At 37.0% G+C, this 20,058-nt stretch overlaps 1 protein-coding gene across 1 annotated transcript; it reads right to left on the bottom strand.

Annotated features, from left to right (window-relative positions):
* Positions 1 to 14,976: 14,976 nt before the first annotated feature.
* Positions 14,977 to 17,372, bottom strand: LOC141692644 (uncharacterized). The gene is made up of 2 exons (XM_074497549.1): positions 17,274 to 17,372; positions 14,977 to 16,402 (listed from the first exon to the last, which is right to left on the bottom strand). Exons 1-2 carry the CDS (start codon positions 17,356 to 17,358, stop codon positions 15,393 to 15,395), a joined length of 1,095 nt encoding a protein of 364 aa, XP_074353650.1. The 5' UTR covers positions 17,359 to 17,372; the 3' UTR covers positions 14,977 to 15,392.
* Between the last annotated feature and the right edge of the window lie 2,686 nt (positions 17,373 to 20,058).

Below are 20,058 nucleotides of genomic sequence, written 5' to 3' on the forward strand. Positions count from 1 at the left end.
ACCGAGCCGAACCAATCTGAATTTAATAATACAACTCAAAATGATGTTCAAGACCAAAGGAGCCGAACACGAATTTACTCACGAACAATTGAGTTGAGTCGAACTCGACCCGAGTTCGAACATAGTCAAGTTATCCACTAATAATTCACATATATTTTTTAGTCGACCAATCATAAAGTATAATTTATTATTGTACAAGTTAAATCGTAATTAAATATTACTAGCTTTTATTTATAATGATTTACAAACTCAAACTTTTACACTTGTTTTTTAACTATATCATATTAATTTCCAAGTCGAGTTTTAAGATTATATCCAATTTTATTTTAAATTATTGAGACATTCATGAATTTAAAAATCGTACATTAGTTTTTTAAATTTTCGATACCAAAATTTTGTCATGTTTTGATATTTTATTTTAATTTGATTTTTGTATGTACAACTTATTTAACAATATTTACGAAAATGCAAAGAATTGGAGATAAATAGATGGTGATCGGCTTGTCTGCTCACCCAAACTCATGTTCGTGTTCAAGATCTGTTCGGTTAAGCAAATGAACCGAATCAAGTTCACTTAAAAGAACAGATCCTAAATTTTGTTTAACTAATGAATCTCTTCATTTGCACTCTACTTCGCACAACCAGTTAATGCCGTCAACTTCTTTAATTTTTTCAATTAATATGTCTTCGTATATAAGTCGAGTGAAACAAAATATTAAATCGTCATTTGTAGAAATTTACTTTATTGAATTTTGTTTTAAACTTATGAGCAGAGTTGAACTAAATCCAATTTGTTCTAAAAAAGAGTAAAAACACATTCAAATCCCTGTTTTTTTTTGAAAATAAAGATTCCAATACTAAAGAGAAGAGTCACAAAGCAGGGTCTCCAACAAAACAAGAGGAGGAGACATAAAAGAGTTAAGAGTTCCGAAGAGTAAGTCCAATGTAAGAGGCAAAATAGCTATAGTTATTGCTATAATTTGTCATAAAAAAGTGTCTTTTGATGCTAAAATAAAACTTCAACTCCAATACTAGATGCATTTTAAAACCAAATATTTCATTACTTACCTAAATTCTGTCATTTTACCCCAAGTTTCATTTAAACTACAACAACATGCATCTAATTTGTAGTAGTATGATGATGTGGCTAGATGCATAAATGCATCCTTGGTTTCAAATTTAGAACCAAGGATGAATATATGCATATTTGCATCCAAGTATAGAACTCCTTTGGAGTTGAAATTTTTGACATTTGATTTCAAATTATGGAAATGACATCACTTATAGCATTGCATTGAACTTGCTGTAACAAACACGGAAGTTTAGCCAAAAGATGGGCTGACCTATTTGCTTGTTTACGACCATGTTAGATTTTCAAATCCCTTCTTTGCCGCAAGATACTTCGACAAAAGTCCAAAACGTTACCAACTTCATAATAAATAATGTTATTCTGCTTCAGTGCACTAACCACATTAAGTGAGTCGCTTTCCACATCAATCTGAGTCACTGTAAATCCCCCTAGCCAATATATAGCTTCATACACTCCTACAACCTCAGCTTCCAACACAGTAGAAGATCCATGCAAACATTTGTTCGTACCAGCAACAAACTCCCCCTTGTCATTCCTAAGTACCATTCCAATTTTAAAATATGAATGATCCTCATATATGGAGGCATCCATATTCAGTTTGTACCTTCCTGCATTTGGAGGATGCCATTTAACCTGGTTTTAAGGATCTGCAGAGTTGGGTGCATGAATGGAGCTATATGTTTTCTTTTGTGCTTCTTGCCATTCAGAGAATTGCCTCGAGCTCAACTCTATTACTACCTCTGGGTCTAGCTGCTTGTTCTCCAAAATCCTTCTGTTTCTAGAAAACCAGATTCCCCACAAAGTTTTAGCAATAATGATCAGTCTTTCTTCAGATACAGTACAAAGTTTCTCTAGTAACCACACTAGAGCTGATTCAATTGCTGTCATGTTATATATGTTTCCAGATTTCAGCCAACACTTTCTTGCAAAAGTATAGTCAAAGAAAATGTGAAGAAGATGTTCCACATCATGATTACACATTGGACAAACAATTATTATTTGCACTCCTTTTTCCCTTAGCAAATTCCGGACTGGTATTTTGTTCTTGCACATACGCAAAGAAAGAATTTTGTTATTTGTGGGATATTAAGCTTCCACAGTCTGTTCCACCCCTTTGCTAGAATTTCATTCTGCATATTATAATGCCTATTATACCAATGGTGATATCCAGACTTTACCGTGTATCTGCCATCCGTTATGTTTAGCCAAGCCACTCGATCAGCCATTTGGTTTTGTGGAATTCTGAGGTTCAAAATACACCTAACATCATCTTCATGAAAAGTCTGTTGTCCTTTGTTCACGTCCCATTCTATGATGTTTGGACGGAAGTACTCGCAGACCTTTTCAGTTCTAGAGCTATTCACATGGTGATTCTCAACACATAAGTCATTCTTTCCTCGAAGCCATTGATCATAGAAAATATTGATGTCTTGGCCATTGCCCAAAACCCATTTAAATCCCTTACACAGCTCTTCCTTAGCTTCACAAATCCCCTGCCAAATAAAACTTGCACATGTTCCCTTAATTGCATTCAGAATATATATGACACTCTGGGTGATACCTAGCTTTAAAATTCTTGCAACCAAAGAATTTGGATTACTTAGAAAGTTCCACACATGCTTTCCAAGAAGAGCTAAGTTAAACCTCATACATACTTCTAAACCCCATGCCTCCTCTATCTTTTGCCATGCACATCTTGTCCCAAGATAACCATCAAATGCCCTTACTATTATTAATGTTCCCAGCCTTCCACCAATACCCGTTTAACATCCTTTCAATCTCTTGACACAAAGTTTTTGTTAGTAAAAAATAAGACATACAATAGGACGGTATTGACTGAGTGACATTTTTGATCATTACATACTTACAAGCTCTTGAGAGAGTTTTAGTATTCCACCATTGTATCCGCTTCCATACTCTATATTTAACAAAACTGAAAATAGCTTTCTTTGAACATCCAACTAATGAAGGCAACCCCAAATATTTATCATTCCTCAAATCAGTATGAACCTCCAAGATATTCATTATTGCCTATTAATTATCCCGTCTAACATTCAAACTGAAAAAGTTCCCAGATTTTTGGAAATTCACTGCTTGACCTGACATTAGAGTATTTGAGTTCAGAAGTCTTCTAACAGTCTGAGATTCCTCCACAGTTGCTTTAAAAAAAAGGAAGCTATCATCGATGAATAAAAGATGAGTTATAGCAGGAACAGTTGAAGAAATACGACATCCATTGATATCTCCATTAATTGCAGCACCTCTGAGTGAGTGAGATAAGCCTTCGACACACAAAAAGAAGAGGTAGGGGAGAGAGGATCTCCCTGCCATAGCCCCCTACTAGGATTTATAGGTCCCACATAATTCTCATACATACAAACCATATATTGGACTATAATAACACAAAGTTTAACCCATCTTATCCATTTAGCATCGAACCCCATCACTAGTATTCTGTGCCATAAATATTTCCAACTAACTCGATCATAAGCCTTACTTATATCGAGCTTTAGAGCCACCTCCCCATCTCGACATCTCTTTTTCCTTTTCATATAATGAATCAGTTTGAAAGCAATGAGCACATTATCAGTTATGCTTCTTCCAGGCACGAAAGCAGACTGGTTCTCTGAGATGGTATCTGGAAGAATGATCTTCAATTTATTTGCAAGAACCTTTGCTACTAGCTTGTACGGAACATTACATAATGCCATTGGTCTGACATCTGTGAGCCTATCCACACTTTCCTTCTTTGGAATAAGAATCAAATTTGTGTGATTTAACTCAGCTGGAAATACACACTAATTGAGCTAGTTCCTGCATCATGTGAAGATTTGTTAGAAGAAATTGATGATATCATTATTTAAACTATCAGAGTTTATTGATCTGCATTTGATATCAGAGTTTGACAGAGGTGACGTCATCATCATTTACCATTAGTATTTTCCGATCAGTATTTGACATCGACATTTAGTCACATCAGTAATTGTCAAGATGGAAATCAGGAGATATCAAAGGAGAAAATATTTGCAGAGATATGTCGGTGTATGACTTTACTTACTGTATCAATCAATAGATGGATATATATTAGGATTCCTTATTGTATTGTATTGAGATTCCTAATTGATTGTGTAACTGTGCAGTATATAAGCACATGTTAGATTTATACTTGATGTGTTCGAATATTTTTATATTATTCACAAAACCTAGCAGTTCTGAAGGATATCTATTCATCCTTTGAGAGAGTATTGTAATCAGTTTTTATCCATTAATAATAAAAACCGTTCCTTTAATTGAGTATGTTATTTCGATTTGATTGTTTAACTATATCCACCCCCTTCTATATTTGATTAAAGGCCTAACAATTGGTATCAGAGCTTGCTGTTGATAAACAAATAATTTAAGATCCACAAAATAATCTTTAATGGAAGACAAAGAAGCTCAACAAAATTCCCCACCTCCATCAGCCACAAATCAAATCAGCCACAACATGAGTAGATATGAGGCTACCAAGGTTCCTATTCGAAAGGTTCATGAATATCCAATCTGGAAAGTGAAGATGGACCTGTGTCTGGAAGCAACAGATCTTGAATATTTGAACATGATTTATGATGGCCCTCACAGGCCAATGAAGTTGTTGCAAGCCAAGATAAAAAGATGGTTGATAAAGAAAAGAAGGACTATTCTCCTGAGGATCTTTCATTTATTATAAAATATGTAAAAGTTAGACATATTCTGCATAGCAGTCTTGACAGTGTCATGTCCAATAGAGTCATTGGATGGAAAACTGCCAAAGAAATTTGGGATACTTTGGAGGTCAAGTGTCAAGAAACCACTGCTATTAAGAAGAACAGAAGGACAGTACTAACTCAGGAGTATGAGCACTTTGACTCAAAGGCTAATGAGTCCTTGACTGAAATCTATGACAGGTTTCAAAAGATGATGAATGACTTGTCACTGGTTGATAAAGAATATGATCCGGAGGATTCTAACTTGAAGTTTCTTCTTGCACTCCCTGAAAAGTGGGACTTAAAAGTCACATCAATAACGGATAATTATGATCTTGATGAGACATCTCTAGATGAGATTTATGGCATGTTAAAGATTCGTGAATTGGAGATGGATCAAAGAAGCAAGAGAAAAGGGCCTAGAGCAAGATAGGTTGCACTCAAGGTTGAAGAGAAACCAATGGAGAAAGCTGGGAGAAAAAGACATTCTAAAGGTAAGGCTATGATTGGAAAGTCTAATATTGATTCATCAAACTCCCATGATGACTCAAACTCTGAAAGTGACTCAGACATTGAAAGTGATCATGACGATAATGATGATATTGAATGAATCGCTGCTCTATTGGTTAAAAGATTCAAGAGGATGGTCTACAAAGACTTCAAGAAGGGAAAAAGGTTTTCCAAAAATGGCTCTAGTTTCTCAAACACTGATAGGAGGAATTACAGAAGAAACTCTGATGAAGAGTCAAAATATGGGAAATTTGACAAGTCAAAGACTGAGTGCTACAACTGTGATGGAGTTGGACACTTTGTAGCTGACTGCAGGAAGCCAAGAGTTGAGAAGAAACAAGCCTTAATTACCAAAGAGAAGAATCGAGATGATACATCTGAATCGGATGTGGATGTCAACTATGCTCTCATGGCAAATGCTGATAGTGAGGCTGAGGTTACTGAGATGAAGGTACCTCAAACTACACTTGCTTTTGATATTGATGATATCTGTGAATTAAGGCTATTTCTTAAAACACTGCATGTTAGTTATAAGGATCAAACACTTGAAAATGCTAGGATTAGAACTGAAAATTCTGACCTTAAGAAAAGGAATGATCACCTAAAAGCTGAGTTGATTTTCATGCTAAAAACTCAAAAGGAAAGAGATGATGCTTTACATGTTAAGGAAAAACTATTAGAAAAGCATGCTTACCTAGAAAAGAAATTAGATAAAGAAAGAAAAGTCATTAAGCTTTGGACTAATTCAGAAAAAACAACTCAGGTTTTAATAGAAAATGGCAGTTGAGGATCAGGATTAGGTTATTCTAGTAAATCTAATTCTGATAGTTTGAATGAAAAAAGGATCTGAGAAAATTAAACCAATAAATGCTGATAAAAAGATATAACTGAACAAGTCTCAGTTAAGACCTATTAAGTTTAATTTAAGTGTTGATTCTGTTAAATCAGTAAATGAAAAAGGGACAACATCATCATCTAAGTCAAACTTAAAAACTGATAAGTGTGAACAAGTTCACACCAAGTCAATAAATGTTGATTTAATGACTCAGAAACAGTTTAAGCAAAAGCTGAAAGAAGTCAGAATGAAAAACAAGGAAAAACATCCTAAAAAGAACAGAAATGGGAAAGTAGGTGTCAATAAGGAGAACAAATACAAACTCATTCCTAATGCACCTAGAAAGCTTGTTTAAACTGTGGTAGTACTAATTATCTTATGGTTGCTTGCAGGAAGAATAAGGAAATAAACATTGTTCCTCCTAACTCGGAGTTTAGGAATAGAATAATTAGATATAAACCGTAGAATCCATGTTTTCATTGTGGTAGTGTTTAACATTCAATTTACACATGTAAAGAGTATCACAATTTGTACTAGGATTATTATGAACTGAAAACCCTATTTAAATAAATCAAAAGTTGTTTCTGCATGTGTAAACTCTGATATTAAGAATGTTAGCATAAACTCTGATTCAAAGTCTTCTGCTGCAAATGTTAACAAACTTAAAAAGGCCAAAGGATCCAAACAAGTCCGAGTCCTTAAAAACACTAAATAATTGTATAACCGATTGCAGGTTAACAAGAAAAATTCTCTAGTCTTGGACAGTGGATGTTCAGGACATTTGACTGAAAATAAATCCGTGCTATTAGAGTTTAAGGAGGAGGCTGGCCCAAATATTTCTTATGAAGATGCCAACTTAGGAAAGATTTTGGGATATGGCAAAATCAAACTTGGAAATGTCATCATCGAAAATGTAGCTCTAGTTGCAGGACTCAAGTATTACTTGATCAGTGTGAGTCAAATCTGTGACAAAGGTTACCATGTGACTTTTTATTAAGAACATTGTGAAATTGTCAGTAAATCAAATGGCAAGGTTGTAATGACCGATTATAGACATGGTAACTTATATGAAATCGGGGTCTCCATAAATTCTGAAAGTTCTGAAATATGTCTACTTAGTAGAGCATCTGTGGAAGACAGCTGTAACTGGCATAAAAGACTTTCTCATCTCAATTTCGACCATATCAATGAACTTGTGAAGAAAGATCTTGTGAGAGGATTGCCCAATGTAATATTTACTTCTGATGGCTTATTTGACTCATGCCTGAAAGCCAAATTAAGAAAATCATCTTTAATAGTTACACTGAATCCTCAATTCTTGAATCATATCACTTACTTTGTATTGATCTTTTTGGTCATCCCTTCCATTTGGGGATCAATGGTGGTTTAGGTATACCCTTGGTTGGTTGATGCCACCCAAGGTCTCTTTGCTGTATTATTACCATGAGATGCATGTCATTCAGGATATGCTTGTTCCACTTTCCAAGCTTGAAGTAGTTGACCTTCTAATTGTTTATCTCATTTCTGTACCCTCGTGGCCTTACATTAAGGTTAAAACATTGATAAGGTGTAAGGTCATGGACTTGTAGGTCGAATCCAGTAAATATGAACTACAAATAACTTTGAGACCGAAGCTATTAATCCTATATAATCTTCAAATATTAATTCTGTGGAACTCCACAGTTAGTATTCAACTTCTCTAGGACCACTTTAATACATGTTAAAACTAGGAAAGAATGTATGGTCTACATGTAATGGAAATTGAAACTATTTATTTTCATTGATACGTAATACATCATCACACCATCAAACAATCTCCAAACAAGAATATGAATCATCTTACCAGTATCTGTAATGCTTTAATCTTATCACGTGCATCTAGAAGTTTCTCTATGTAATCATACTCTTTAGGGAACAAATCAACTTCCAGCTGAGTTTCAAACCGAGTGTTGTAAGTGCTCTTGCTGATTATCGGATCCATATGCCTGCTAAACATCAGCACGAAACGGTGTTTTAGCTGGTCCACGAATGTACTCTATTCCTTGCTGATTTTTGTATTCATGTGCTGGCTGCACTTCACGATAGGAGGGAGTTGGTGCTGCTTCTCGAATGTACTCCATTCCATGCTGATTTTTGTATTCATGTGCTGGCTGCACTTCACGGTAGGGAGTTGGTGCTGCTCCTCGAATATACTCAATCCCTTGCAGGTTATTGTATTCGTGTGCTGTCCGCACTTCGCCATAAATGGGAGTTGGTGCTGCTTCTCGAATATACTCAATTCCTTGATGATTGTATTCGTGTGCTGTCCTCATCTCACCATTAGATTGAGTTGGTGGTTCTCGAATAGTTGATCTTGGCGCTGGTTGAATATCCTCAATCCCCTGCCGGTCTCCATGCAGTACAGAATCAACAGCCAATCCATTTGTTCCTTCATTAAATTCAATATCCTCGTTTGCTAGGCGATCTTCATATCTTTCCCCTCTAATGATGGAACTATACACTTCGTGAAGAGTAGGAATATATCGAAATGCTGACAGATTAATTGGATGGCCACTGTATTTATCGCTCAATCCCATTAGTAAATGAGAAAGTCTAGTCTCCCTTGTGAACTTCCCTTGATGAGCATAAACATTACATTTCCAGGTTTTACAAGTACACTTAGACTCAGTTAGAACATCGATTTCATCATTTAAAGCACGTATATCATAGAAAATTATATCAAAACTACCTAAATTGTCCTCAGTAAGATTTGCAAGTTTTTTACGAAGATTACCAATTTGGGGAACATCATTCTCATCAATCACAAGTTTGATAATAAACCAAAGAGCTTCAGCCGTACCCGAACTTGACAGAAATTGTCTAATTTCAGAACTTACAGTGTTCAAGATCCAAGAAATAACAAAATAATTACAACGATTCCAATACACGTAGAGAGATGAAGTATCATCAGGTGGCACAGAGGTACCATTAACAAAACCTAGTTTTAGCTTAAAAGAGAGGGCAATTTCCATAGCTTTACACCACTGATCGTAGTTATGATAATTCAACTTAACTGTGATTAACACCATACCTGGATTATCAGAAGGATGAAGATAATAAGGATGATTTACATCAATTGTTGATGAAAATGAAGAAGCATCAACGGTAGCAGACGACATCTCCAGTAAAACGCTTAAATTGAGCTTGATTTGCAGTAAAACAGATGAAGAAAATGTGTATTGCAGCTGAAATGTAGCGACTCCAGAATGTTAACAAAATTAGAAACAATGTGTCTGTAAGCAGCTCATCTTGCTGCATTTAAGTGTTAAAATTGAGCAAGTGACCATTTCATTGACTTTCTTATCCAATAATGTAATGTAGTTTGAAGTAAGCTCTGTTTAGCAACCTACTGGAATTTCATTGACTTTTCTTTGCCATGCTACCTACAGGATGATATATATTATCCAGCGTTTACTTCTTCCAGAAGTTTCCAACCAATTTTTGTAAGATTCCAGCTTGGATTTATGGGTCTGCATCAACGTTCTAATCATAACCTAATGTGTCGCATAGGCACTATTCGGGGATTGAATTCCAAGATGTTCTTTTTGCAACAAAAAGAAGGAGAGAAAACGTCTGAATACGTAATCCTTCCTATTAATGCTTCACTTGGTCGCCAGATTAGGATTTATTGTGATGAATCTTGTAATCTTTTTAATGCACATCTGACGTTGCTCTGCCTCCAACGTACTGGATCCATATCCATTGCTGACTACAGGACCTGTGTGCTTAATAATCTCTAGGATACATATCTATCTGATATTCTCTTTTTTGTCTTCTGGGTTCTCTTATTTCTTGTCATCTACTTCCATTCAACAAATTGCGGATGGGGGTAAACTTAGATTAGGTAAAATACAACTATAAATATTTCTTTTTCTTTTCACAAATCCATAAATATTGTTCATAACCCTGTAAACTGTTAAATATATGATCCTATTGGGGCCTTCCTCTAACACTTTAAGGTTTTAGATGAGCTGGTTACTCATCATGGTATCAGAGCAAGGTTCCTCTTGATCCATCTTTGATCCTGCTGGGTGTTATATCTACACCTCTCTCAACTTATTTTTCAGATCTACTTTCTTTTTCTCATCAGTCAGCCATCTTTTACCATGACCAATAACTCTCGAGTAACATATCAGGATATGCTAAATCCTTTGTTCTTGCATCCCTCTGATGGAGCTACATCCATCCAGGTTGAAAAACTTCAAGACAGCTCTGACTACAGGTCTTGGCGTCGCTCCATGGAAATTGGTCTTTCCTCCAAACGCAAGCTGGGGTTTGTAAAAGGTACTGTTCCTATTCCTACCGATGATCCTTTGAAAGCTGAAATGTGGGAGACATGTGATAATATGGTTATTTCTTGGATTACTGCTAATGTTTCACCAGTTATTCGTAAATCTGTCATTTATATGAGCACCTCTAAGGAGATTTGGCATAACCTTGAACAGCGTTTCTCCCTCACTAATGGCTCTCGCAAATATAAGCTTAATAGAGATGTTTATGAACTTAAACAATCTTCCATGTCTATTAATGAATACTACACTGCTATGAAAACTATTTGGGAGGAATTAGACAGTCTTAATACCTTGCCTGTTGTTACAACTGTTACTCCAGAAGTTACTAAACTACTTGCTGATATTGCTGTCCAACGTGAAGAGGGTAAGCTGTTTCAATTTTTAAATGGCCTAAATGAAATGTATTCACCACAACGGAGTCAATTGTTGCTGATGACTCCTTTACCCACTGTTGAAAGTGCTTCTGCTACACTTCAACAAGAAGAGGCTCAACGTGATATGACGTTGGGTCACAAACCTGATACTGATGTTGTTGCTCTCTATGGCAAAGGCCCTCCTTCTAAAGTATATCAATGCACTCTCTGTGGTGGCAAAGGTCATAGCAACGACAGATGTTGGACTGTTGTTGGCTATCCACAGTGGCACCCAAAGAATCCAGCCAATCAAGGGTTGTCCTCTCAAGCCAAACCCTCTCCATCCACTCTTAAACCACGGTGGAAATCCAACTACAGGTCTCCTCAGAGTTCCCGCATGGCCAATGTTGCTCAGAGCTCTGAACCTGACTGTCATGAATCACCTCTGTTTTCTGAACAACAACTTCAACAACTAGCTCAGTTTATGCAACACTCTCATCTACAGTCCTCAACCTCAGGGGGAGATATTCCAGAATCTCCATTCTCTGGCATGATAAGCTGTTACAATGCTCAGTCCTACAACAATGAGTGGATTATTGATTCTGGCGCATCAGACCACATGACACCTTGTATCAACAATCTGGAGGCCCCAAAATTGCTGGATTCGTCCAAACACATTAATCTTCCAACGGGTGCAACAGCAAGAATTTCTCACATTGGTAATGTCACTATTTCTTCTGGCTTATTGTTGACTGATGTCTTATGTGTGCCTAATTTTAAACACAACTTGTTGTCGGTTCAGAAACTGCTTAAGTCTAATAACTGTGAAGTTAAGTTTCTACCTACATATTGTGTTATCATAGACAATGAATCCCAAATTGTGAAGGCAGTAGGACAAGAAAGGCATGGGTTGTATTATCTTGTAAATACTGACAATCCTATGCAGTGGTTGTCTGCTCAAATCAGAAAACCCCAGTCATATCTTGTTACTTCAAAGCCTGTTGCTGTTGATGTGTGGCATCATAGACTTGGTCACCTGCCTATGTCCAAGCTACAACTGATTCCTGATGTGCCTAAAGTAAAAAAACAAGAACTGGTGTGTCTAAGTTGTCCCATGGCTAAGTTCAGCAAACTACCATTTGAATTAAGTGACTCCAGAGCAGCAAAGAAATTTGATTTGATTCATCTTGACATTTGGGGGCCGTACAAGGTGCCAACTAAAGGTAATATGAAGTATTTTCTCACCTTGGTAGATGATTACAGTAGGTATACCTGGATTACACTGCTTGCCTACAAGTCAGATTTTCTTGCTGAATTTCAGAAATTTTATAATTATGTTTACACTCACTTTTCTACTGGCATCAAAACTATTCGCTCAGACAATGCCTCAGAATTCTTGGATACCAAATGTGCCCAGTTCTTTGCACAACATGGCATAGTGCATCAGCAATCTTGTGCTCACAGACCACAACAAAATGCACGAGCTGAACGAAAGCATCGCTATATTCTTGAAATAGCAAGATCAATCAGATTTCATGCTCATCTACCTCTGTCTCTTTGGGGATACTGCATCGAATCAGCTGTCTATCTCATGAACAGACTGCCGAGTTCAGTTGTACCTTCAGATGTGATTACCCCGTATGCAGCACTGTTTAATGAAGCTCCTGATTATTCTACTCTCAGAATTCTAGGATGTCTCGCATTTGCTGCTAATCCCAGCTTTACCACAGACAAGCTTGCAGCAAAGGGAGTTCCATGTGTGTTTGTAGGCTATCCTGTTTCAAAAAAAGGGTATCAATTACTGGATCTCACCACCAAAAAAATCTTCACCTCGCGTGATGTTGTGTTCCATGAAGATGTTTATCCTTATCACCCAGACTCAATCACCAAATATATGAACCCATTACCTGTTTCTGCCACAACAATTCAACCACAACCTTCATGGGATGACATAGATATCTCTGATACACTTACACCTGAAGAGTCAACACCATCTGAACCTCCTAATTCACCTGATCACTCAACTATTCCAACACCACCAAACCCACCACCTACCCGCCATTCAACCAGAACACACAATCCACCTCCATACTTACAACAATACCAGACCTATCAAGCTACATCTTCTCATGCTTCCCACATCTCAAACCTTGCCCAAACACCAATTCACCCTGAATTCAATTGCTTTATGTCAACCTTGACAATTCACAATGATCCTCTCTACTACAAAGATGTTGTCAAAGACTCTGGTTGGGTACAAGCGATGAACACTGAACTGCAGGCATTAGAAAGTAATAACACGTGGATATTGACTTCCCTACCACCAAACAAGAAAGCTATTGGCTGCCAGTGGATATTCAAAACCAAGTATAACTCTGATGGGTCTGTGGATCGAAAGAAAGCCCGACTGGTAGTACTTGGCTGCAATCAAACATACGGTGAGGATTATGCTGAAACCTTCGCACCCGTAGCAAAAATGACTACAATTCGAACACTCCTGGCTGTTGCTGCTTTGCTTAACTGGAACACAGCACAGATGGACGTCACCAATGCTTTTCTTAATGGTGAACTCCATGAAAAAGTGTATATGAAGTTGCCTCAAGGGTATACACATATGGGCTGCAGAATCGAGTTGAACAGTCCTTCTCTAAAGTCCACTACAGACTTGGTTTGCCTTCTGATCAAGGCGCTTTACGGCCTGAAACAAGCTCCGCGACAATGGTTCTCCAAGCTGTCAAATACCCTTCTCACTCTGGGCTTCATTCAAGCTAAATCTGATTATTGTCTGTTCATTCTTAAAAAGACTTCAACTATTACTGTGGTTCTCATCTATGTTGATGACCTTCTAATTTGTGGAAATGATGATGTTCAGATTGATTATTTGCAAGATATGCTTGCTAAATCTTTTCACATGAAAGATTTAGGACCAATCAGATACTTCTTAGGATTGGAGGTTGATCGAACTGCAGCTGGCTTCTTTATTTCTCAGCAAAAATATACCAGAGATCTTCTTGCAGAATATGGAGTTCAGCACTCCAAACCTGTGAAATTGCCGCTTGATTCTCATCTCAAACTTACTCATACTCAAGGAGATCCTCTGCCAAATCCTACCATCTACCAACGCTTGCTTGGAAAGCTTATTTATTTAACAATTACTCGTCCTGATATTTCTTTCTCCGTCCAATTACTGAGTCAGTTTATGCACGCCCCAACTACTGTTCACTTCCAAGCTGCTAAGAAATTGCTGAAATATCTTCTTGGATCAGTGACACAGGGTATACTCCTAGCCTCTCAAAGTGCTGCTGAGCTCCAAGCCTACTGTGACAGCGACTGGGCTAGCTGTCCGATCACCAGAAAATCAACTACTGGGTATTGTATATTTCTTGGAGACTCACCTATCTCATGGAAAGCAAAAAAAAACAGACCGTGGTGGCTCGTAGTTCTGCTGAGGCTGAATATCGGGCGATGGCCCTCACGACATGTGAAATCTCGTGGCTGAAGCATCTTCTCAAAGATCTTGGTCTCACAAATTTACCACCAGCTATACTCCATTGTGACAATCAAGCCGCTCTAGCCATTGCTGCCAATCCCGTCCTCCAACACCTTAAGGTTTTAGATGAGCTGGTTACTCAACATAAACCAGTATATTTACTTTAGTAGTTCTACTTTCTAGTCGCCTTTCTGATTTCTTTTTAATCCTTCCTTCCTACATATTTTCAACCTAGAATATGAAACATCGCCTCCTCACAAAACTGTCATGAAAATCTAATTATTCTGGAGACCTACAGTAATACTACAAGGTAGTCATAGTAGTCGAATCAAAGATCCAATTCTTGGGCAAATCAGCTATTCAGCTTAGTAAACGTCGCAAGGTAATTAACGTCGATACTTAAAAATTCATTAGGTTTCTGCTGAAATTGTACCATACTAGTCATGAAAATCTACCATCTTTTCATGCACAGATTCCTCTCTTCATATGCTCGTATGCTACAGCTCAGAACTCGTCAAACAAAAAAAGATTGGAAGTAAATTGTAGCAATTTTGACATTTTGCCTGACCATAGTCACAAAAACAAAACATGTCGAATCTGATTATCTAACGATTCAGTACAACCATTTCTGCATTCAAACAATGGTTTCTGACAGAGAAATCGTATAAGCAAGCAAACAACATCGTGTCAAGAAAACACACATCACACTACATACAGCGATACATTAGTCATTGTTGGAAATGTAGAAAATGTAAATCACAAACAACTAAAAACCAAAGTTATTAATCCTATGTAGACCACAAAAGTTAATTATATTGCATAATGCAGATTCTAGGATAGTGTAAAATGAACTAAAGCTGAGAACACCTGATGGACATTCAAAACCCTTATTAATCATTAATTTCCAACACATCATTGCATATAGTTCTTTGACAAAAAAAGAAAGTACAATTAATGAAGTTCATCCTTCCGCCATGTATTGTGGATATACATACCTTGATGTGTCTCATGTCATGTTTGCTGCCTGATTAAATTGTATATCGGATATACTCTGTGCCTTATGAATCCTCGTCTTCACCCTCTTGCTGTAATTCATGACTTGTACTTGATCTAGTTACTGCTTCATGAATATACTCCATCTCTTGCCGATCTTCAAATCCGTGCTCATGGTGATGACGTGCATGATTAGTACCTGATCTATCTGCTTGTCGAATATACTCCATCCCTTGCCGATCTTCCAATCCATGTTCTTGACGACGTGCATGATTAGTACCTGATCTACTTGCTTGTTGAATATACTCAATCCCTTGCCGATCTTCAAATCCGTGATCTAGGCGATGTACATGATTAGTACCCGATCTACCTGCTTGTCGAACATTCTCAATCCCATTTTCAAATCTGTGATATTGCCGGCGTACCGGATTCTTACCACCGGATTCCTCTTGTCGGATATACCCCGTCCCTTGCTGATCTTTAGATATGCGATTTTGCCAAGGTACAGGAATGGATCTATACTCCCTCCCTTGCCAGTCTACATGATTGGTACCTGATGTATCCGCTTCTCGAATGTACTCCATCCTCTGCTGATCTTCAAGTCCACTCTCTTGTTGAAGTACAGGATTAGTACTACCCGATCCACTTGCTTCTCGAATATACTCTTTCCCTTGACGATCTTCAAATCTGGTGCCTGGCAGCACTTCAGGATGCACATCTGATCTTATTTTTTTAATACATTCGATCCCTTGCTGAATATACTCCCTCGCTTGCTTAAAATACTCCTTCCCTTGCCTGAGTAGCTCTAATTTATCCGATTGATTTCCTTCTTCAAACCATTTCCCCTTCCCTAGTTGAATATACGCCATCCATACCTTAATGTACTGCATCCCTTGTTGCACTTCAGCATAGCTAACTTTTGTTTTGTCTTCAATAAGCATTTGCCAAGTGTGTTCTATATTTTCTGGATCAATTTCCATCTCTTTATGCAATACACCTGATCTTTGTCTATTGAATATTCTTACTGTCAATTCCTGAAATAGCTCCATCCTTTCTCGCAGTTCATCATTCATACCTGATATTTCAAATTTAGATTACAAGACTGATGCAGATCTCCTAGATTGTTTCAGTTTTTGTGTGACATGCGTAATAGGCCAGATTGATAGTTAATGTGTTATATAAATGCAAAATTTTCATTGACTTTGTTAGCCAATGTCAATTATATGTAGTTTTCAGTAAGCTTTCGTTTTTACCTAGAAGATCATGTTTATATTATCCAGCATATACTTCTTTTTAAGATGCCAGCTTGGAGTAGTTGAACATGTAATTGTTTATATCTCCCGAAAGAAAAGTCTTTAATGCCAATGGCTATTCACAACTCTGAAATAATTGTTTTAACCACCATGATACTACTTGCTCAGATTTGCAACATATCAAGTGATATTCAACCATTCTAGAAAACTACTGTGCAAATTAGTAGTAAAGTTCTTTAGGAACACAAACTGCACCTTTTAACTGAATTTGTTACTTAAAGTTTAATTTTCAACCTTTATACGACAGTGAAGAACAACTTAAAACTGAGAAAGAATTTATAAGTCTACATCAGTGTTCTAATAATAACCTAAGTAATTTAAAAACTCTTAAGAAATGAATGAGACATTCCAAAAAGAAAGTGTTAAGAAATTAAGGGGACGGATGAAACACTAAATTTAGTAATGTATTATTACACAGATTGAGCTGTTAATTCATCTGAAATCAATGACATTCGTTCCTTGATCATCTACAAATTGAATTAACAAAAAAGTTACTAGAATTCCAATGCTCATAGAGAGATCAAGTAAGATCAGGTTGCACATATGTACCATTAACAAAACCTAGTTTTAGCTTAGTTCTACACCAATGAAGGTAGTTATTATAATTAAAATCAGCTTGGATTAACACGATACCTGGATTATCAGAAGGATGAAGATAATCTACATCAATTGTAGATGACGATGAAGAACCATCAACAATAGCAGACGACATCTCCATTAAAACGCTTAAACTGTGCTTGATTTGCAGTATAACAGATGAAGAGAACGTATATATATAGGGAAATGACTCCAAAATTTTAACAAATCTATAAAGAATGTGTTTCTAAGCAGCTCATCTAGCTGTTTTAGGTGTGAAAATTGAGCAAGTGACATTTTCATTGACTTTCTCATCGAATAATGTGATGTAGTTTAATGTAAGTTCTGTTTAGCTACCTGCTGAAATTTCATTGACTTTGTTGGCCAATGTCAATAAAATGTTAGTTTGCAGTAAATTGTGTTTAGCTACTGCAACAGTTTCTGTGTGCTTACCGTACTCATGGATACTCTTTCCTTTCCGGATCTTCATGTCAGGGCCTTTGCTGCTGTAAGCGATAAATCAATGTTCTTGTTCTTCCTCCACTATAATCAATCTCTAGATAAACTTCAAATCTTCGGGCCCTGCATGAAAATTAGTATACATGCTTGATCTTGTTCGTTGAATATGTTTCATTCCTTGCTAAGCGGTATATATGCTTCTCTATCTTCATATCTATGCTCTTGTTGTAGCACAAGATATATAGGTGATCTTGTATTATCACGAATTATTAGCTGATTTCGTTCTCCTCAATTGTACTCGGTAGTACATAATTATCGTGACTTTAAATTTTTTTAAGTTTCTCTGAAGATTGTAGAGTAGGAGTCATGAAAATCTACCATTCTTTCATGCACAGATTACTCTCTTCGTATTCTACAACTCAAAACTCGTCGGAAAAAATTGAAAGCTTGGAAGTAAGACAGAGCAATTTTGACATTTTGCCTGATCAAAGTCCCCAAGCAAAACATCTCTAATCAGATTTTGTAATGGTTTCAAAATTTCACATTCCAGGATCAGAGTAAAATGAACTAAAGTTGAGAACCAAAGTATGGGAATGGACATTCAAATATTTATTAATAAATAATAACCAACACACATCATCACACCATCAAAACAATCTCTACACCATCAAAACAATCTCCAAACGAGAAACCGTATCACCTTAAACAACCAATTACAAAAAGGTTCATCCTTTGACTGTGTATTGTGGATATACTTTGTGCCTTACCAATCCTCTCTTCCGCGCTCTTGCTGAAATACATGACTTATTCCTCATCTAGGATCTGATTCATAAATGTCTTCCAGCCCTTTCCGATCTTCAAATCCATGATCTTGTGGACGTACATAATTAGTTGCTGATCTATCTGCTTGTCCAACATACTCCATCCCTTGCCTGTTTTCAAATATTTGATCTTGCTGACGTACAGTATTAGTACTAGCTGATCTATCTGCTTGTCGAATATACTTCATCCCTTGCGCATTTTCAAGTATGTGATCTTGCTGACGTACGGGATAAGTACCAGCAGATCTTTCTGCTTGTCGGATAAAGTCCCCCCCTTGCCAATCTTCAAATCTGTGATCTTGCCAAGGTACAGGATTTGTTCTATCGGACCTATCCGGGTCTCGAATACACTCCCTCCTTTGCCACTCTACATATCCGCTCTGTGGCTGCGCTACATGATTGGTGCCTGATCTATCCGCTTCTCGGGAGTACTCCAATATCCTCGGCCGATCTTCAAGTCCACGCTCTTGCTGATGTACAGGATTAGTACTACCTGATCCACTTGCTTCTCGAATATACTCCTTTCCTTGACGATCTTCAAATCTGGTGCCTGGCAGCACTTTGGGATGCATATCTGATCTTTTTTCTTTAATATATTTGATCCCTTGCTGAATATAGTTCCTCCCTTGCTTGACATACTCCTTCCCTTGCCTGAGTAGCTCTAATTTATACGATTGACGTTCTTTCTGACGTACAGGATTAGTATTACCTGATCCACTTGCTTCTCGAATAAACTCTTTCCCTTAACGATCTTCAAATCTGGGGCCTGGCAGCACTTCAGGATACATATCTGATCTTATTTCTTTAATGTATTTGATCCCTTGCTGAACATACTCCCTCCCTTGCTTAACATATTCCTCCCCTTGCCTGAGCAGCTCTAATTTATCCGATTGATTTACTGTTTCAAAACATTTATCCTTCCCTTGTTGAATATACACCATCCCTAGCTTAATGTCCTCCATTCCTTGCTGTACTCCAGGATACCTACCTCTTGTTTTATCTTCAACATATTCGATCCTTTGCCAAATGTCATTTAATTTTTCTGTAACAATATTCATCTCTTTATGCAATACACGTGATCTTAGTTGTGTATCAAATCTTACTGTCGCTTCCTGAATATACTCCATCCCTTGCTGCAGTTCATCATACATACCTGATTATCTAAAATTTTAATTACAAGACTGATGAAGATCTCCAAGATTGTTACAGGTTTTTATGGTATGCGTTATATAGACAGCTTGATAGTTTGTGTTATCTAGGTACTTTGTTAGATAATGTCAACGATATGTAGTTTTCAGTAACCTTTTGTTGTTACCTACATAATCATGTATATCCAGCGTTTACTTTTTCTTAAGATGTCAGCTTGGAGTAGTTGAACATGTAAATTGTTTATATCATTTCTCCATATTCAGTTACATGCTCCACGGATGTTTTCGTTTTTTATTTTATTTTTCTTCTGTACTTCTGTTAATCTGTTTGTGAAGTTGCAGGTCTTTTTATTGCCTGAAGATTTCCCATCCCTGTTGAATTTGCTTGGCTTCAGAATGCATCCTTGACCTTAC

The sequence above is a fragment of the Apium graveolens genome, chromosome 10 (assembly GCF_009905375.1).
Source record: "Apium graveolens cultivar Ventura chromosome 10, ASM990537v1, whole genome shotgun sequence".
Classification (NCBI taxonomy): Eukaryota; Viridiplantae; Streptophyta; class Magnoliopsida; order Apiales; family Apiaceae; genus Apium; species Apium graveolens.